The 21,150-nt window shown below is 41.3% G+C and overlaps 1 protein-coding gene across 7 annotated transcripts in view; it reads left to right on the forward strand.

Moving 5' to 3' along the window:
* Positions 1–21,150, forward strand: part of ralgapa2 (Ral GTPase activating protein catalytic subunit alpha 2) — a 95,290-nt gene that overhangs the window by 24,312 nt on the left and 49,828 nt on the right. For 4 of the 7 annotated variants that reach the window (XM_085392395.1, XM_085392397.1, XM_085392399.1 and 1 more), the window contains exons 4-24: positions 1,653–1,710; positions 3,098–3,141; positions 3,276–3,456; positions 3,635–3,750; positions 4,446–4,584; positions 6,552–6,760; positions 7,296–7,535; positions 7,749–7,931; positions 8,643–8,777; positions 8,879–9,027; positions 9,170–9,281; positions 9,495–9,732; positions 10,096–10,275; positions 13,642–13,764; positions 16,333–16,418; positions 16,510–16,600; positions 16,814–16,987; positions 18,025–18,210; positions 18,911–19,104; positions 19,357–19,455; positions 19,983–20,138. In XM_085392395.1, coding sequence (XP_085248521.1) covers positions 1,653–1,710; positions 3,098–3,141; positions 3,276–3,456; positions 3,635–3,750; positions 4,446–4,584; positions 6,552–6,760; positions 7,296–7,535; positions 7,749–7,931; positions 8,643–8,777; positions 8,879–9,027; positions 9,170–9,281; positions 9,495–9,732; positions 10,096–10,275; positions 13,642–13,764; positions 16,333–16,418; positions 16,510–16,600; positions 16,814–16,987; positions 18,025–18,210; positions 18,911–19,104; positions 19,357–19,455; positions 19,983–20,138 — 3,093 coding nt within the window. Of the gene's footprint in view, positions 1–1,652; positions 1,711–3,097; positions 3,142–3,275; positions 3,457–3,634; positions 3,751–4,445; positions 4,585–6,551; positions 6,761–7,295; positions 7,536–7,748; positions 7,932–8,642; positions 8,778–8,878; positions 9,028–9,169; positions 9,282–9,494; positions 9,733–10,095; positions 10,276–13,140; positions 13,288–13,641; positions 13,765–16,332; positions 16,419–16,509; positions 16,601–16,813; positions 16,988–18,024; positions 18,211–18,910; positions 19,105–19,356; positions 19,456–19,982; positions 20,139–21,150 lie in introns of all 7 variants that reach the window. The other 3 variants (XM_085392400.1, XM_085392402.1, XM_085392398.1) reach the window with 2 other exon arrangements.

Here is a 21,150-nt window from a genome sequence, read left to right on the forward strand (position 1 = left end):
AGAGCTGCATACGTAAAGCAGTAAAGGACAGGCTTGACCTCTGCATTGCAATCATGAAGTCTTTCTGGGTCAGTCATTAGGATTTGATGAGAAGTGAGTCATTGGAGCATTAGTTGCTCGCAATGAACTGACTGTTAACTAGCCGCATGTGCACAGCCGCACACATCTGCAGACTCGGGGCATTTTTTTCATCTTTCCAGAGGGACCCAGTTAACGGGTCGCTGCATTGAGGAATAATGATAGTCTGCTCAAAGGTTAGAGCTCGCTAATTGAGTTGTAAAACTGTTGTTGGTGAGGTGATGAGTGCTGTGTCGGGTCACGGGGTTTCACTGACAGGCTAGGCAAAGTGGAGAGAGAGGGCATTGCTTAAATAAATATGTGTGTATATATTAGGGGTGCAACAATACACAAAATTCACGGTTCGGTACGATACTTTGGTGTCACAGTTCGATATTTTTTTCGATTAAAAAAAAAAAAGGTTCATGCCTTTTTAATTTGTCATTTATTAAAATTATAAATATATATTTTAACACAAACGTACAGTTTTTAAATGTAATGTTGCTGAAACAACAAAGGGATAAAATAATAAATCTCTGATCGAGAAATCACTCATCTTTGGAAAAGAGTTTGTTACAGAGAAATGTCTCTTTCCAAAACAAAAGCTATACTATACGCTTCTTCTGGGCTATACTCTCAGCAGCATATTAAACATATCAGGTCCCCATAAGGAGAATCATGTGCTAACGGCTGTCTAAATGACTCTGGTAAAGTTTGTAGCATGCGTGCTTGTTGTTTTTGTCTGCTTCCACTAGGATGCTGTCGGCGTATATGTGCAGTCATATTCGTTGTGTTCCCACTAGTGCTGTCAACGGTAATCTCGTTAAAATGACGTTAACGCCACAACACGGCAAACCTCTGTTAACGAGTAACCGCGGATCGCCCCGTGCGTGGGGCTGGATGGCGTCAACACGTTAACAAGCTAACTGCGCTAACGCACTAGTTCCCACCGATTGAGCATTGCGTGGCACATCCGACATACTATTTTACTTTTGTCCATGACGCGCTTACCATCAGGGTCATACGTCACATGAAAACCAAGATAGGTCCAAAGGCCAGATCTGAATGAGGGTGGGGGAGGTTCAATTTCGGGTAGCGTTGAGGCAGTTGCCATGTTGCAACGATCTTAGCTTCTGTCTTGCTAGCTTGCGCTGCGCTCAGTGGATCTGCACTCGACAGTGCAGCCTAGGCGGAGTAGTCGAACGCAGATCCACTGAGCGCTCAACACAGACAGCATCGTCAGAAGAAAAGCTGATAAAATAAATAAAACATTTTGTATTGTTCGATACATATGCATACCGAACTGAAAGCACTGTATCGAGCGGTTCAATATCGATACAAGTATTGTTGCATTGTTGTGTATAAATGTATGTATATGTGTGTTTTGGTCAAAAATGGTTTGACTTGTAAATTCAGCAAAGAATTATTTGTTTTAGAAATCCAGAAAACATAACTGGAATAAATGGGTGTTTTCCCCAATTTGTCATTCATCAGCTAGCTACCAGAATTGTTTGTCACAGCTGACGCAGGTACTGTTCTCTACCACTCTAATCACTCCTCTAAAGCTAATCATGACATGTCCTGTTTTTCATCAGAAAATCCTGCAGAATCTGCCTGAGAAGCTCTACAACAGATGGCAGTTTCACAGTATAGGTATGCACGTAACGTTTTTCCACTTTATCAAACATTTTGCACTTGCTTGAATTGTAACCGTTTTCTTTGTAACAACTGACAGGTAGGTGTACGCTTTGTATTTCTTTACACTTAAGGACAAAAAAATGTCACCAGGACCAAGCCTTAACCTTTAATAATGAGGAGGAAATAATTAGTCTGAGAAGGGGATGTAAATGGGAAATGCAAATTAACACTTCATTTGAAATGCAAATAAGTAATTGAATTATGCATGATTTCAGTCCTGCACAAAAAAGGAAAACCCTTGCAAGAAGCGATAACCCCAATTATAACTGTTTTTCGTCAGCCGTTGGCAGCTAAACAGTCCAGGTTGAGATCACTGTTGCAGATTTGCCTTCCCCCTCCCCAGGCTTGTAATTTTAAATATCAACACTTATCTTTGGGTGGATGTCCCAGACATATTTACCATTTTTGTCCATCTGGATCACAAATCCGCGCAGGTTTAAAGCTTCCTCTTAGCCTTTCTTGCACTCGCATAGAATTTTTTTTTTTCCACACATCAGTTCAGGTGTCACTGGTCAAGATCCAGTGCTGTTATATGTGTACTTCAGCCTGGTTAACTTTTTCTTTCACATAATTTTTAGTGTGCTGTATCCAGAACCGTTACTAATGGAAATACAGCACCTTGCGACATATTCTTTGTGGTGGGTAGAGTAGCTCAAGAATTACATTAATGACTTGGTGGTTTTGGCCTTTTAGTTTGGAGATGCAGGGTCACAGGTACTTCACTCGTACCTTTAAGATGCTGAAGGAAATGTGCACAGCTTTTTGTTATCCTTCTGTCCCCAGCCCACAACCCATGAAAGGATTGCTCTGTGCTTTCGTGTTCAGTATTCTGATGAGAAGACCAGACAAAAGCTCCCTCAGTAAGGGCCTGTTGATCAGGACTTTAAGACACCTGTTCAGCGGTTTGGCTTTTACACTAACAAAACCCGATTCTTAATCTTAATCATCACCTTAAAATCAATATTAGGACCAGTCAAAGTGTTTTCCAGCCCACAACGTCCTCAAAAGAGACTACTGCCTGTCAAGAGCATGTCCTAAATCACGCACGCACAGACATGCAGAGCTCTTCCTCCCGAGATATTTAGCAATCAGACCGATGTCTCATTTGATTACAGTGGAACCAGATTGGCTTCATAAATGTGTGTCGCTGCCAACTCGTGTTAATTTTCATCAGGAAAATATGAAGCCTTGCCACTCTACCCACTAGTTTGTCAAGACCACCCATCAAGGTCAATTCTTCTGAGTCGAGATGACAGCTTTGTGCGGTTTGTCTCTTTCCTTGTTGTGCAGAAGAAAATTTGAATAGCGGTTTTTGACCGTTGTCACGTTTTCTATCCTCCAGGTTCTATTCTCAAAAAGCTTCTGCACACTGGAAATTCATTCAAAGTAAGTGCCCAATTTGAGCTTTTAAAATCTTGGCACACAAAGATGGACTGAACATATTTTTTTAGTTGAATGCATTGTTAAAATTAGCCTCCTTTTGAATATGCATAAAAATGACCTTTTCTCCCGCTTTCTAGATTCGCTGTGAGGGGATCCGTCTCTTCCTGCTGTGGCTGCAGGCCCTAAGGGACCACTGTGCAGAGGAGCAGTTCCTCATCTTTGCCTGTCTGGTGCCAGGATTCCCCGCTGTGCCCTCCTCCAGAGGGCCGTGCACCCTCGACACCATCATTTACAACCCTTTCTCCAACCCCCCAGATGGTGAGAAAAGAGTAGCACATTACACATTATGTATTCACATTTAAATGACCATAGATTTTATTACATTTGTACATGCTTAGGATTGCCACTGAAATTATGTAAAGTACCCAGTTATAATACTGGGTAGGTTTATTTTCTGTCATTAACTCGGGTCCTTTCTTTCTGTTGATTTGAGCAGCCAAGGTGGTGCCTGAGGAGATCACCCCACTGGTTCCAGCTGTGGCAGGTGAAAAAGCTGCAGATGACCTGACCTGTTATATCCTAGAAATACTGCTTAAGTACATGGTCATCCAGGTAATAACTCACTTTGTCTGACAGCAGCAAGAATAGTAATGTTATCATAACTAACCCTGCCTGCAGGATATTCTTGGATGTGCTTGATGGCTGCTTTACCCCACTTGTTGTTGGGGTTCCTTCTAATACTGTTAGATAAAGTATTTTAGTTGAGTATTTCTTTCATCATGAAAATATCAGCTTTAACCCAGCACGTTTTATGAAGTCAGCAGCTAAACTATTAATTCCTCATGTTCTGTACAGTTAGTTCCTCAGACACAAACATTTTCAGTGACTAGATTAAGTTGTGTTATAAAATTTGCGCAAATGCACTTGCATACTTAAATTAAATGCCTTTTATGTGCAAATGCTTTTTCTGTCTTTAATAGACAGCCGTGTGATGGAAGTGCTCAACAAATGTGAACATACTCTGTTCTGGCTTCATCTTTCATTTGTTTTCATGATTGGGTCTCCTCCATGTATTGTGCCACTGTAAGATAAAAAGTAAATTCAGTTGTTAAGTCTATAGTTTTTCATCATATTTGGCCTCAGATCTAACAGTTTATGTCTATGTACTTTTTTTTTTTTTTTTTTTAATCTTAGAGGAACCTTCATGCTATTGTGTTGCAAACAATATACTGTCGCTGTGATGTTGGAAGCATCTCCTCTCTCTGTAGCCTGACCTTGTCTGCCTTATTGTGCTGTCTGTCTGCCAGGCATCCAGTTTAGAATGGAAGAACAAAGAGAACCAGGACACAGGCTTCAGGTTTCTCTTCACCCTGTTCAAGAAGTACTACCTTCCACACTTATTTCCCTCCTTCACCAAGCTCACAAACCTCTACAAGCCTTTATTAGGTAAGCCCACAAACCCAAACTATGCACTGTATATATTACAAACCGGATTCCAAAAAAGTTGGGACACCAAACAAATTGTGAATAAAAACTGAATGCAATGATGTGGAGATGGCAAATGTCAATATTTTATTCAGAATAGAACGTAGATGACAGATCAAAAGTTCAATCCGAGAAAATGTATTATTTGAAAGGAAAAAGATATTGATTCAAAATTTCACGGTGTCAACAAATCCCAAAAAAGTTGGGACAAGTAGCAATAAGAGGCTGGAAAAAGTAAATTTGAGCATAACGAAGAGCTGCAAGACCAATTAACACTAATTACGTTAATTGGCAACACGATTGTGTCTCTCAGAAGCCAAGATGGGTAGAGGATCATCAATTCCCACAATGTTGCGCAGAAAGATAGTGGAGCAATATCAGAAAGGTGTTACCCAGCGAAAAATTGCAAAGACTTTGTAGTTATCATCATCAACTGTGCATAACATCATCCGAAGATCCAGAGAATCTGGGACAATCTCTGTGCGTAAGGGTCAAGGGCGTAAACCCTTACTGGATGCCCGTGATCTCCGGGCCCTTAAACGACACTGCACCACAAACAGGAAAGGAAATCACAGAATGGGCTCAGGAATACTTCCAGAAACCATTGTCAGTGAACACAATCCACTGTGCCATCCACTGTTGCCAGCTGAAACTCTACAGTGCAAAGAAGAAGCCATTTCTAAGCAAGATCCACAAGCTCAGGCGTTTTCACTGGGCCAGGGATCATTTAAAATGGAGTGTGGCAAAATGGAAGACTGTTCTGTGGTCAGACGAGTCACGATTGGAAGTTGTTTTTGGAAATGTGGGACGCCATGTCATCAGGACCAAAGAGGACAAGGACAACCCAAGTTGTTATCAACGCTCAGTTCAGAAGCCTGCATCTCTGATGGTATGGGGTTGCATGGGTGCGTGTGGCATGGGCAGCTTGCATGTCTGGAAAGGCACCATCAATGCAGAAAAATACATTCAGGTTCTAGAACAACATATGCTCCCATCCAGACGTCATCTCTTTCAGGGAAGACCCTTAATTTTTCAACAAGATAATGCCAGACCACATTCTGCATCAATCACAACATCATGGCTGCGTAGGAGAAGGATCCGGGTACTGAAATGGCCAGTCTGCAGTCCAGATCTTTCACCTATAGAGAACATTTGGCGCATCATAAAGAGGAAGGTGCGACAAAGAAGGCCCAAGACGATAATACAGTTAGAGGCCTGTATTAGACAAGAATGGGAGAGCATTCCTATTTCTAAACTTGAGAAACTGGTCTCCTCGGTCCCCAGACGTCTGAGTGTTGTAAGAAGAAGGGGAGATGCCACACAGTGGTGAAAATGGCCTTGTCCCAACTTTTTGGGGATTTGTTGACACCATGACATTTTGAATCACCATATTTTTCCCTTAAAATTATCAGTCTTCTCAGTTTCAACTTTTGTTCCGTGATTTATGTTCTATTCTGAATAAAATATTGACATTTGCCATCCCCACATCGTTGCATTCAGTTTTTATTCACAATTTGTTTAGTGTCCTAACTTTTTTGGAATCCGGTTTGTATGTTTTAGTATGTTTATTTACAAAAGGAGTATTCTCTCAAGTTGCACACAGTGTACATCAGCTACTCTTTCTTTACTTATTACTTTCCCGTAACACAGAAAATAAGATAAGTGTGCAGAAAATAGTTTCCTTAATAAAAACAGTGACGGCTTTACTCGTGAGCAGCAGTTTCATGAAATACAGGAAATGATGAAATCATATCCTGTTTCAAGATTCCATAATCATTTAAATGAACAATTTGATTTAGTGGGAAAAACTCTGACTTCACCACAGCCACTCATTTAATCTTTATTATCTTTGTCTTTTTCTCCCACTGTTTTCCATTTTTAACCGCCCCTCTGCCCTCAACTCTTCATCCACTGTGTTACTCCATCAGACCTCCCCCACCACAGACCAAAACCCTTGTATGTGCCAGTGACACGGAACAATGAGAGCACCTTCTGCACAAGGGATCAGTACCTAGCACCTCGTGTGGCCTTCATCACCTGGCTTGTCACTTTCTTCCTGGAGAAGAAGTACATCAGCACTGCTGCTTCAGCGCAGAGCGCAAAGAACGGCACCGAGGTCATTCCCAAACTCATCCAGGTGAACACACAGTACCCTGTGTTGGTTTCTTCTTTCTCCATTCTGTTATTCCAAGATCTTCTTTATCCTTCAGATGTTTTTGTAGCACACCATCTTTAGCAGTAGTATAAAGACATCTGGGGTTTATGTTTCTGAACAATATTCATGCATTTATTCATTCCTAAATGTTATTTTACCTCTATATAAAACATAGTTGATCAACAGCTTCACAAGCAATACAGCATTCAACCTAAGATTATAGCTGAAATAAAATCGTGATGACGGCGATCAGGAGTCATGGAGGTTTTATTTCAGACTGCAACAGTTCTGTCACTTTCGAGTTAAATCAGTCATGGAGAAAATAAATGGATTTTTATGTGATTTATCCAGAGACAAATGCTGCATACATACTACAGTGGTTCATTTCCCTTTAAAAATGCTATAAAATACAACTAACAGCCAAGTAATCTGTGCTGAAGGAGACTGTAGTGGTCCGTGTGAGGAGGTACCCCCTACTGCATACTGAAGGACTCTCGTTCCTGGCTGTGTTTTCCAGACTGTCACTGCAGGCAGTAGCAGCCAGGAGAAGGATAAGACATCAGATGGGGACGCAAACGGACCAGCGGGGGAGCCTGAGAAGAGCCACTCCAACAGTAGCACCCTGTCAGATCGACGAGCCAGCGATTCCAGTTTGTGTAGCGTTGAGGAGGAGCACCGCCATGTTTATGACATGGTGCAGTCCATTCTGCTCTCCACCCGGGACAATGTGAACTTCGTCAACGAGATCTTCCACCAGGTGGAGTATTTCTGTCGTCTGTTGCAACCTTTGCCAGTATTTTCTATTTTGTTCTGTTGGAAGATGCCTCTAACAAAGATGCACTGCAGTAACACGGACTGTGTCGCCCTCTGCTGGCCTTTTCATTAAATTACAGATTCACATTTAAAACTAACTTTAATCCTAATGAGCCATGGTTTCTTTCTTTCTTTCTTGTTAATTTGTTTTGCAAAGGCTTTCTTGTTGCCATCCTGTGAGGCTTCTGCAACCAGGAAGGTCATCAAAGTGTACAGGAAGTGGCTCCTGCAGGAGAAACCCTCTTTCATGGCAGAGCCCGACAGAACCGCTCGGGAAGATGAAGTGGACGAATGCTCCGAACAGATTATCAGCACCGAGACAAATAACATGCACATGCAAGTAAGTAATGCAGAAAGATGAATAAGTTTGCAATAACCTGTCACATATATAATGACTTAGTTGTATAAAAATCAGTTATGCCCTTGTTTTTTTCCCCATGCTTTCAAAAACCCGTCTTACAGGTAGTTTTTGCAGGCCTGTATCAGACTTGGTACAATTTGAGTTGAGAATCTTACAGAAAAAAACATTTAATTACTAACAATTTTGGAATAATCAGAAATGCAATAAGAATATTATTAGTTATTCACTTTCATTGTTAGACATATCTTTTCTGTTATTTGTAAACATTGATCTACCTATAAATCATATGCCTCAATAACTTAATTACCACAACATTTAAAGTGCATATTTTTACTTCAAAGCAATTAGCAGCTTTATTTTTTATTCACAGAAACTACCTGCAGCCTGTATCGATCATGCAAACGTCCAGAAATAGTGTCCTGTCTCTGCAGCCTATTGTGAGCCCCAGTTAATGGTGTAGAATGATAAAGGTGCACCAGACTGAGAAATAAACACTAAAACCCTTTTGACCATTAAAACGAACGTGTAACATGCAAATGATACGATGCATTTATGTGCATAAAACCAGCTTACGTTGATTAACTGGCCTTAGTCATGCAGTTTGTGTATACAAATACATAGAAAAACCGGTCTTAATAAATTAGTTTACGTCTACTGTGAATTTGACTGGCCGGCCTTGTCTTCTACCAGATGATGGAGAGTCACAGTCACAAGCGGTCGTCCAGCTGGGGTAGGACCTACTCGTTCAGCAGTGCCATCAATCAGGGCTTCATCACCGAGGAGGAGAACAGGAACATCAAAGCCGGCATCCAGCCAACACTACAGGTATATCTGTGTTCATAACCTCTGATGGTTGGAATTAGTGTTTTTCCAGTATTGTTGTTGTCTTAATTACTTTATGTTTGCACACATTTACGTTCGTGCAGGTGTTTCTGACCAGTTCATCCAACGTGTTTCTGTTGGAGCCATGCCAGGATGTACCAAAACTCCTGGAAAATCAGGTTGAGGTGTGCAAGGGTGTTCTTAGCATCTATCGGCATATGATCATGGAGCACTCCATGAATACACAGACGTGGTTAGTAGTATGTTTAGATGTGCAAATTTATTTATTTAGAAAAAAAAAAAAAATTGTGATTTTTATCCCTTTTTTTTTTTTTTTTTTTTTAATCGAATTCAATTGACATTATTGTAATTTATTTACTGTCCATGTTCTGCAGGGAGCAGATGTTGCAGGTACTACTGAGAATCACAGAGGCTGTGATGAAGAGGCCACAGGACAACCAAAGAAAAGACAGCTTTGCTGAAAGTTTAGCATCTTTGCTTTTTAGGGTATGGTTGCATTTAGTTTGTTACACACTCTGATAAACAGGCAGTCATAGAGATGGATCTGTCATCACCTCTGTTCTTTGGCTCTGAATACAGTGCGATTTGTCTTTATTTGTACACGTGCTATCAAGCCTGCTCTATATTCAGCGTGTTTGTGTCTCACTGTATGTGTAACTGGGTGCTAATTCATCATGTCTTTTCTCCTCCTGCATCCAGACCATCATTGTGGCGTGGGTACGAGCCAACCTGTGCGTATTTATCTCCCGGGAGCTTTGGGATGAGCTGCTGGCAGTGCTGTCCTCTCTTACCTGCTGGGAGGAGCTGGTGACAGAATGGGCCAGCATCATGGACTCGCTTACGGCTGTGCTGGCACGCTCCGTTTATGGCCTGGACATGGCCAACCTGCCTCTGGACAAACTCAGTGAACAGAAGGAGAAGAAGCAGAGAGGACGTGGTGAGAGGACAAAATGGGAAAAGATGAGGAGATTAGAGTGGCTTTAATTTGATTGGAAGGATGACACGGTTTATTTTTTGTCTTTTGTTTTTCTTTGTGTGCTTGACTAACTCTGACCAGTACGATTCAGTACACTTGTTTGACCTGTTTTAAAGGTGCCATGCTTAAAAGTGACCTATGTAAGGTTAAAACGATAATTCTGCCAGCTACTCTGTGTTGTTTAAAGTCAAATAAAAAGGGTTGGCCCATTAATTTTCATTCTTGTTTTTTCAGCTCTAAAATAAACTAAATGTTTAGTTTTGTTCATTACAAAATGCCCTTGAACACTTCAGCACTCACTAAGTTTTGTTCCTCGTATGTCAGGAGTGATCCAGGACTCTCAGAAGGCAGCAGCAGTTGCACGCTCATTCTCCCTGAGCTGGAGGAATCATGGGGAACAGGGCGGGCCACCAGTACAGGAGCCCATGAGGACTCGCTCAGCCACTACTTCAGGAGCACCGGGTGTGGAGAAGGCCCGGAACAATGTCCGACAGAAGGCCTCTGGTAAGTAAGCTGTGGCTCGTATGAGCCATATACATTTAAAGCAGACGTAAAATGAATTTAATACTTGGCTTTATATAAAACATTAGCATTAAAGGCACTGACAGGTGAAGAGAATGACTCAGATTATCTTGTTATGATTGCATTTTTTAAGATGCATTTTGGCTGATGCGTTAGAAGCAGGAAACAAAGCTGTTTTAAATGTGTTGTTATTGTTTTTTTTAAAGCATTGTTCCATACGCACAGAGTATTATCTTCAGCTTTTGTGTGAGTCTCTAACACCATACTGATAACCCTTTGAAGCACAACTTTAGACCGCAGGGTTTATCAGACAGTATTATTGTGTGTGAAAGTCTTCAGACAGGTCCGTGTGTACACTGGCCCAGGTGTCTCTGAAAGCCCTGACACCAAAGACAAAGAGGCCAGCAGATGGCACCTATTGTTTCCCTCACATGTCACTACCCAGTGTCAACATGTTTCCATGTCAACTGGATTGTAGGCATACAGCACAGTCCCCCTGACAGCATGTCAGAGGCCAGCTTTGGACTCTGCAAACACCCCTTATCTGATGAGAAAGTGGCAGGCTAATTATAAGTTGAGCAGTGGAGTAGTAAGAAGCTACAGTGTCTGGCTTGCTCCTCTTAATTTTGTCTAGACAGAATCTTAATGTGGGGGATAAAACACAGAGATGATCCCTTTTTGTTCCCTGGCCTTCCGCCTCACCAATTACCGCCAATGTTCTGAAATGACGAGCTCATTGAGCGAGGAGCAGACGTAATTGTGCCTGGATGACATCTTAGAAGGGGCGTGTGTGTGTGGTGTAGGTATTACTCGTGTTGTGGGGGCCTAAATTTGTTTGTCTACACAGTCTCATTATGGAGACGTGTCTTCCCTATGGAGGCGAAAAGCAAGAGCCTGTAATATAAATCGCACACATTTAAAGGTTCAAGTAAGGTCACTTTTAAGGTTGTGGTGTGTGTGTGTGCGTGCGTGTGCATGCGCGCGTGTTCTCGATCTATTATGCGTCCCATGCACATGTTTATCCACCTATTATGCTGGTCTGTTTATTTGTATCTGCGTACAAGCAAAGATGGACATGAAACACTACTGCTTGAAATTCCCTTCCCTTTCTTTGGCCTAATTGGATTTCTCCCACATTGATCTTCAAAGGCCGAGCAGCCCTCCTCCCTACTCCTCAAGAGAAGGCCCACACATCAATTGCATGGCAGTTTTTGATAGTTTCATTAAGAGTGTAATTAATGCTCATTAATATGCATAAATGGGATGCAGTGGCGGGCTGGAGGAGACGATGTATCTCTCTCACTGAAAGGCATAATTAAAGTGTGCTGAAAGCAGAGAATAGAACTGTCCTCTTTCTCTGCTCCCTTTGAGATTAAACCTGAAGTGCTATTCAGGCACAATGGCAATGCCTCAGCATTGACAACTGTCAAAACTTGGTTGCACTTAAGCATGCAAATGCAAACTAATATTGTTCTGAGATCATGTCTTGATAACGAAGGAAGGGGCTCAAAAATTCATTACAGTACTCATTAAGCTTCTACAGCTTCAAGGACCCAGTTGAACCGGCTCTCAGTCTGCCAGAGATGAGATGGTTATCAGGTCTTATAGAATAATGCAGAGAGTGAGATCAAATGTTTTCTGCTTGGCGTGTACACGGGTAATTATTTTTATTAATTTTTCATTTTTTACTGCATAGTGTGTGTAGCCCTGCAATATACTGGCGACCTGCCCAGGGTGTACTCAGACTCTCACCCTGTAACACCTGGATACACAGCAGCCATCCTGCCTTGTATATGTGTGATGGATAAGTTCTGTTGCTCTCTTTCTTAGGTTGCCCTTGAAAGAGAGAGAGAGAGAGAGTGTGTGTGTGTGTGTGTGTGTGTCTCAATGAAAATTTTAACTACACAAATTTTTATCATCATCATTTGAATCTGCATGGATTTAGGGGAGAGTACTAGTCTATAGACTGATATGCGTTTCAGCTGATAAGGAGCAAAAAATCAGTTTGAAAATACTACAGATACTCCACACTGGAAGTCACGTATTGCCATTTGCAAATATGTTACTACATGTCAGAAAATGTATCTTTTAATTTAAAATGAATGTCAGCTGTATGTCATTATTATTTAGGAATAAATTAAAAAGCCTCCTCATGATCATCTTAAAAGGGTCACGCGGCTGTTAAATAATCATAATAATAATCAGTTCACTAAATTCAGAACCAAGACATCGCTGATCTTTGTTTTTGCTTTTTGGAGGAAAACTTTAGCATTCGTGCTCATTTTCTATATAGTTTCTTTACTTCTGTTGCACATTTAAAACCAGAGATTTTCACAGTAAAATAAAATCTAAAATTGACATAGTGCAGAATCAGTGTTTCTTCATTATCTGAGAAATGTGTATTACCAGTTTTTTATTTTATTGTCTTCCAGGCGTTTTGATTTCTTTCCCTCGTGATTTATATTTGGTAGATTTTGTGGTATTGCTGTGCTGATTTGTGTTATGATTTTCTATATTTTTTCTGTATAAAATCTTTAAATCTCACTTTTGTGACAGTGTCCCTTCATTTTTATTTATTTATTTTTTTGACTGGTTTTAAAATATTTTCTCTCTTAAAGCCGTTTTATTTTAACCTGTGACTCACATGCGACTATATTTGGATCAAACTCTGGTGCTGCTGGTCTTCAATTGCTCCATTTTCACGATCAGAATTGAATTTATTAGCAGAAGCTTCTTTGCAGCATTTTGTACTTTACTATCATTGAATATTTGCTTCTTTCCTTTACCTTTTTTCTCTTCCCACTGTCTCTCTTCTTTTTCCTCTTCTTTCTCCTTCCCTGATGGAAGCTAAGCGAAGCCAGTCCATCAGCAACTGTGTTCATCTATACGAGGCTTTGCCCACTACTAAAAGTGTTCCTATGCTGCTCCACACTGTGAGCTCTTTCTTGCCTGGTATCTCTTCTGGTAACTCTGCTTGCTCTCACAGACTCTCAGGTAAAGTATTGTGAGAGCTGCATGTGTTTGCATGTTGCGTGACCTTCGCCCAGCCTTTCCCATTCATATTCAGTCACAGTCTCTCGTATAGCACCCTGAACTTTTTATTTAATCCATGTTGTTGGATGATCTGACTAATGCATTTCTCAAGATTGCCCCGGTGCCTTGTGCTGTCCTTAACAAGTGTATGTATCACCGTTGCATGTTTGCATGCCCTGTTTTTCCTCACCATGTTTCATATGTGTGAAATCTTTGTCTGTACAGTGTCTGCAAGTCATATTCCAGTGTGTTTCCATGATATTTGATCCGTATTGCACCTCTGCCTGACCATGTCTTTGTCTTCCCGACTGTCAGATGTGGAGGAGTGTCAGCTGTCAGAGTGTGGGGGAGAGGAGGAGCTGGGAGGCAGAGACAGTCCTCTGCCGCGTAGCAGCAGCACCTCAGACATCACCCAACAGCTGTCTGAGACCTTACCAGGTATATACAAGCGCAAAGCACTTTTTAATCTTCTGTATACACTCACTGAATACTGTATTAGGTACACCCTACAAGTACCAGATGTTTTTCCAATCATCTGCTGTCCAATTTTGCTGAGACTGTTCAAGGTGTAGCCTCAGTTTCCTGCCGCTGTAGCTCATCTCCTTCAAAGTTTCAGTTATTGGCATTCAGAGATGCTCTTCTGCACACCCTGGTTGTAATTAGAGGTTATTTGAGTTATTGTTGCCTTCCTATCCACTTAAAGCAGTTTGGCACTTACTGAGAACTATTGCTCACTGGACAATTTCCTTTTATAGGCCTATTCAACTATTTTCAGTGGAATTACTCCTCTTTTATTCAGTTTGTGTGTTCAGCTGTGATACAAATTAACCCTGCAGTTTCTTTATAAAAGAGAAGTAATCTGTCACTTCAGTTGTCTTTATTACACCACTATCCAGTGCAATATTACGGTATTAATCTTATTCGGTTTTTCAAAGCAATACAAAAAAAGCAAATAACAGCTTGTTTTTCACAGTTAAAAATTTAACCTCGTGATAAAAAGGATATGAAAAACAGGCCAAACACCAAATTGAATTTTTCTGTTTAGTCAGATTTTCATAAACAGGAAGTTACTGACTTCTTTACACTTTATAAGCTTGGAGCAGAAACGGCTGATATAATCATGCAGCTCGAGTTTGCAAATGAGTTTGAACATCATATATTTGCACATACATGTACAAAAACAACCATTTAGAAAAAACAGCTCTGTAAGCAAATTAAAGAAAGGTAAAATTCATTATTCTTCTTTTCAACAAGATGATGTGAGAGTGGACTTGTATAGTGTGAACACTTTTTATTATTTACATTACAGTCAACTGGAATTTTTCATTTTAGCAGCTAAGCCTGATATGTTTGATTTTTAAGCATGAATAGTTAAACAGACCTTAAACTGTATGTCAGAGATCTTTGGTGTTATTATTGTTTAAGTGATGAGACGGTGGATTTATGAGCCAGTGCTAGTCAGCTTGGTTTAGAAGCTGCATTGCACAGAAACAGGTGTCTGCTAATTATTTCAGAGATGCAGTACATCCAGAGTATTCACAGCATTCTCCGGCTGGAATAAAGCTGCCGCGTTAACGCCCTATTCCAAATAGATTCAATTCATTTATCACAATAAAATTCTGCACACAATAGTGAAGTGAAAAAGTTGCTTGAAATTCTGGCAAATTTATTAAAAAAATTAAAGTATTCACAGCTCTTGCTTAATAACTTGGCAGCAATTGCAGCCTCAAGTCTTTTTGAGTATGATGCTTCAAGGTTGGCGCACCTATTTTTTTGTTGGGGGGGCAGTTTCTCACATCCTTTGCAGAAACTGTCAAGCTTGGTCTGAATCAGGAGCTTTGGTGCACAGCCATTTTCAGGTCTCTCCATAGTTGTTCAGTCAGTTTCAAGTCTGGACTCTGGCTGAGGCATTCGGGGCATTCAGAGAGTCTCAAAGCCACTCCTTTGTTATCATGGCTGTGTGCTTACGTTTCTTGTCCTGTTGGAAGATGAACCTTCAGCCCAGTCTGAGGTTCAGAGCACTCAGGAGCAAGTTATCATCAAGCATGTCTCTGTAGATTACTGCATTTATGCTGAAATGCATCCCAACAACTTGATGCATCCCAACAACTTGATGCTACCACCATGCTTTACTGTAGGGACGGTGTCCCAGCAACAATGGTTACTGTAAGGTGCTTTATATTTTAAGGTAAAGACCCTACAATAATAACGAGGGGGGAAAAAAATCACATGTCCTCTATGAGCAAGCGTGTTGGCGACAGTGGGGAAGACAGAGGACATGCTGTGGAAGAGAGCCAGAGATTAGTACTAACAAATAAGTGCAGAGAGGTGTACAAACACATAGTGAGTGAAAAAAGTGACTGAGGAAGAAATGCTCACTGCATCGTGGGAATCCCCCAGCAGCCTACACCTATTGCAGCATAACTAAGGGAGGATTCAGGGTCCCCTGATCCAGCCCTAATTATGTGCTTTGTCAAAAAGGAAAGTTTGAAGCCTAATCTTAAGTACAGAATTCTCGGTCTCCTGAATCCAAACTGGAAGCTGGTTCCACAGAAGAGGGGCCTGAAAACTGAAGGCTCTGCTTCCCATTCTACTTTTAAATACTGTAGGAACAACAAGTAGGCCTGTGTGAGAGCAAAGTGCTCTAATCAGATGAGAGACCTTTTGGCAAACTCCAGGTGGGCTGTCATGTGCTTTTTACCTGAGAAGCATCTTCCATCTGGCTACTCTACCATTCAGGCCTGAAGTGCTGCAGAAATGGTTCTTTTAGAAGGTTCTCCTCTCTCCAGTGTAACTGGACGCTCTGGCGCTCGATCAGAGTGATAATCGGGTTCTTGGTCACCTTCCTGAGCCTGTGTGCTCTGATTGCTCTGATTGGTCAGACGACCTGCTTTAAACATATTCATTTATTTATTTTTTTATAATTAAGATCAGGGCTACAGAGATTAACTGAACATGTTCCAGTTTTTGGTAGAGACCAAATCAGAACTGTTTGTTGCCTTTCAGTCCAGCAGAGAGAGTACTCGCCTACTTCCTGTGGTTCTGATAGCAGGATGTCTGAGGGCAGGACTGAGAGCAGTGAACCACCTGTGGTGAGAACATTCATCCTCAACCATCGTGTTAGCTTAAAATAAGATTGATCAACGCTTGGTTCATCTGTTTAAATGTTTGTCTTTGTTGTAGATCCTCATCCGACGGACCAGCAGCTCAGCTGAGACAGAGTGCAATACTGAGGGACACGCAAACTACACGAGGCCCAAGCTCAGAGAGAAAAGTTAGAAGTTATAATCACTGTTTAGTTTTAATGTTAAACATAAATTGCTTTTTAAAAATGTGAATTTTCATCAGCATACTCTGAGACTATAGCATATAAATATGTAATTGTTGCATTGGATATTACAGTTTTCCTTACAGAGCTAGTAGGCTCCATTTGAAGCTTCTTTTGCTTTTTTTTCTTTCATGAATTTAATCTTTTCACCTTACCTAGGTGAGAGTGTTAGTAGCGAGACGTCCAATGGCTACCTCAATGAAGCTGAAGTTACCTGGCAGGCGTTTGATGAGGAAGCCGATAATCAGTCCACGCAGTCGGCACACATGGACGTAACAGTTGATCCTCAGAGCCAGGGGAGTCTGCTGCTCAGCCATAATGAAGCTTTAGCAGGTAGAAACTCACAGCATGCCCCTAAATCTTGATGCAAGTGTCTCTATTAAATGTCTCTGTTTAGCTGTGCTTGTTACAGTTTGTTTGAGCTAACAAATCCAGTCAGAGTAATTGATTTATGTCTGTCTGCAGCCTGCAGCTGGTTTGATACATATAATAGTTAGCAACAGAGCTAATATCCTCATTATTATAAAGGAAGCCCTTTGTGACCATTCATCACAGTGATTAAATTATTTGGGACACTTCAGCAGTTGTGCAGTTTAAACTGGGTTTTGTAACGTTGCTCTTGATTGATAGATTGATCAATCTTAGGAAGGGTGAAAAACCTAATATTGTCTAGATGACTTCTCCCAAGCAATTTAAGATTTTAAATCTGCTCAGAGTTTGTGGTGTTTGAAAAGTGGAAATGTTATGAAAGGAAAAGTAACCTGTGGTCTCTGGTTTGTTTAAGGTATCTACAGATGTTTGACAAATTTAAGGGTGGAAAAAAAGATGCGCTGTTGTAGTATGGAGAAGAACCACCACAGCATCATTTTACTTTTTGCCCCTTGGAGGGATAGAACACATTTTTTCCAGGAAATATTCCCTCATTTGGTTTTCTGATGCTGTGCAAAAACTCATAGGTACTGTCTCATGTGTAATCAGATAGGAAGTGAAGTGGTGACTGTGGATAGCATGTGGTTCACATAATTTTCATTCAGTGAGAGCATTGTCATGTTGGAGGAGACTACTCCCATCAGGATAGAGATGTTTCATTAACCAGGAAAAATGGAGGAGGGGCTTGAATTAGCTGGTTTGTTTTTCCTTTAATTTGTCACCTGTCAATTTCTGTGAGGGGGGGTTACCACAACATCCCTTCAGCTTTGAGGCTTTTTATTTATTTACTCCCTCCCCCCTCGTGTATGCAGATATTGTCGTCCCCCTGTCTGCCCTTCCCACCCTTGTACGTGAACTTCTGTGTTTCCCACATTGTGATCACTGCCCCTCTGCTCTGTTCCTCAAACCCAGTTTGATCCATGTCCACTTGTTGTTTTTAGGTCCTGAGTGTGCTCTCCCTACCCACTCCGCATCCCCGTCCTACCACCACAACCACCAAAACCACTACCACTACCCCCAGAATCCCCCCGCTTCACCAGCCCTGCTGGTGCACACAGAGTGCCCACGGGATTGCCCCCTGGACGACACCATGCATCAGTCTGTCTTACACATGCCACACCACTTGGGTACTGCTCCCTAGCTGCTACTCATCATGTAGACCACAGTCTTCATCTGCATTTCACTTCTTTGTCTTAAATTCCCCCTGTAGATTTTTCTATTTTCTTTTTCTTTGTTTGGTTTGATGCTACTCTTACTTAAAGTAGTTGCTTTGTCATTATTCTGCACACATAATACAAAATAATTGTTCTTTTGTTTCTTCTTGTAAACAAATGAGCAATCTTTTATCTTTTTTTCCCTGCAACTAAATTTAAAAACAGTGAAACAGAAAAAACTTTCAGAAGTCATTTGAATCACCTCACATCAGCTACACTATCATCTGTCTTTCCAAGCCTTTACTCCCTCAGGTTCTCATTGCTCTCCTGCTGCCCACTAGGTGGCACTTTCCTGCCACAATTCACTTGGATGATGCATGTGGTTTCTGCCTGTTTCCCAAAAGTATTTGAGTGTTTTATTCACTTGCATAATGCGTTTGGGGAATATGCACCAGATAACTTAAGGATTTGGTCAACAGCTGCTCTAACGACGCATTAGCATTGAGAGTCAAATCAATTCATTTTATTATAACTGTATAAAGTTGATCTGCATTTGTTGACTGAATCCATTCAGCTAAATAAAATGAAGTCTTTCTTGGTACTGGCAAAGTGTTGCCAAATAATAATTTCTGTAACCCACATCACCCATTACTCTTTCTATGTGACCATGCAGATAGCAGTGAGTTTCTGGCTGATGATGTCAGCATCATTGCTGGTGGGACTCTGACTGGCTGGCATGCTGATTCAGCCTTCGTCCTGTGGAGGAGAATTTTGGGTATCTTGGGAGATGTCAACAATATCCGCTGCCCCAAAATCCATGCCAAGGTCTTCTCCTATCTCTATGAGCTGTGGCACAAGCTGGCCAAGGTACAATAAAGACATAATCAGCTGATGATAAACCAGTAATTCCATATGTTATTTGTACACGAGCATAAAAAAAAAAAGCCTACATCAAAGTGATGCTTTTAAATCCTCTTTATGTCAAAGACAGATAAAATTTCTATAAAAAAATATGACATTTTAAATCAGACATTGTATTCTGTACTTCCTAAAGCAGAGAGTTTGAACCAAGCATTAGATATGATGTGTTATTCAATGAAGTGAAATGTTTGCTTACAGATTCGGGACAATCTTGGGATTAGTGTGGACAACCAGTCTTCTCCGCCTCAACCTGCCTTCATCCCACCTCTTCGAATGCTTGCGTCCTGGCTTTTCAGGGTATGAACAATGCAAAGACACAGCAGATGTTCAAAACGCTTTTTATATGTTAGTGTGCACACAAGCTATGGATGAAATACTAAAACCTAAAAATGATTTATAGATCTGATTGCCGGATCCACTGTCATGTCATTAAAAGTAAATATTAAAACATTTAGAGTGAATTTCTCAATTGGTGCTATTTGGGGGGGGGGGGGGGGGGGAATCTGGGAGGATCTTATAATGCTCAGAAGGCAATATCATTACATTTCCAGGAGCAGCAAAAAGTAATCAATGCAGCTGAATGGTTAGCCTTGGCGGCAACAAACATATTAGTATTATCTAATCAAACTGTTTATGCAAACCAATAAAAGGAAGAATGTTGCCTCAATATGTGTTATGTCTGTATGAGGGAAAATTTAGTGGTTGGTGTTGGATTTTTTTTTTTTTTAAATGGGTGGGGGACATCAGCTTCTCAAGCCTCTGCTGCAGCTTAATAGAATAGAAGTGTCTCCAGCTCCTGATAATGGCACTCCTCCCCTCTTTAGGGCACCATGCTGCCTGCAGAGTACAAGGCTGGCAAACTGCAGGCCTTCAAGCTGATCTGTGAGATGATGACCAGGCACCAGGATGTGCTCCCCAACAGTGATTTCCTGGTGCACCTTTACCACATCATGCACAAGGGCTTCATGAGCGATGACCCGGTAAGGCTCCTGCACAAAAGCTGCCGGTTGTTCCTTTTTCCTCCAGTAGATGGCGCATTGGTCAAATCAATGTGCATCAGCCCTGATTAAAAACTGAAAAGCAATTAAGGCTGTTTGTTTTTGTCAGTTTGCCATTTACTTTTTTTTAATGTGTGATTTTTGTCGTATTCAACTGGTTGTATTTGCTGCAATCTTTGTACTCGTGTCAGTACTAGTCATGTGTTTGGAGTGATGAGTTAGGTTCAAGGGTTTCTTGGCAGGAGTGAGGACACAGTTTATATAGGTTTATGATTGTGACCCTTGTTTTATTTAAAAAAAGAAGGTGAGGAGGAACATTACTGTGTTTTGGCATCTTCCACCTCCTTCAGCCACACCCTTCCTAGTATTCAGGTCTGGCATTGCTCCATTGCTTCTGCACAAAGCTGAGTGGTTATGAATGGAGTTCCTCTAAATAAAAACATGAAGATGAAAATGTGTGTAAGAGATGTTTTGCATGCTACTGTGTGTGTGTGTGTGTGTGTGTGTGTGTGTGTGTGTGTATATATAAAGGACTGTAGATTTATATATGCCCTCCTCGCCGGGTTTCTGTTGCGCTTTGGCTGTGTGACAAGCTTATTAGAATGTTTTCCATGTCGTTAAATAATGTTTTGAGCCCCTGCCGCGTATACGTGATTAATTAAGGACTGACGTCTGTCGCGCTCCGTTAGACTGACACGTCGGCCGGGGGCCCGGAGTAGACTGGCCCGCTTGCCTCTGTGTATGCGAGTGTGTGTGAAGGAGTGGGAGGGGAGCCTGGGGAACGTAGTGCAGAGTAGAGCAATGAGGGGGGCACTCTGAGAGAGCAGGCAGCATTCTCAAGCTTTTGTTGTGGCTCTGTATAATGCGTTGGGGGGCCAGAGCCAGGCTGGCCACTGAAGCATGCTCAAATTGGCCAGAGAAAAGAGTCCTCATGCCACACAATAGAGGACAGCCGCACGCCTGCTTAACATAAGAAAGTGGCTCTTACTCTCCT

The sequence above is a fragment of the Rhamphochromis longiceps genome, linkage group LG19 (assembly GCF_057381845.1).
Source record: "Rhamphochromis longiceps isolate RC_006_pf linkage group LG19, R_longiceps_female_GT1.1, whole genome shotgun sequence".
Classification (NCBI taxonomy): domain Eukaryota; kingdom Metazoa; phylum Chordata; class Actinopteri; order Cichliformes; family Cichlidae; genus Rhamphochromis; species Rhamphochromis longiceps.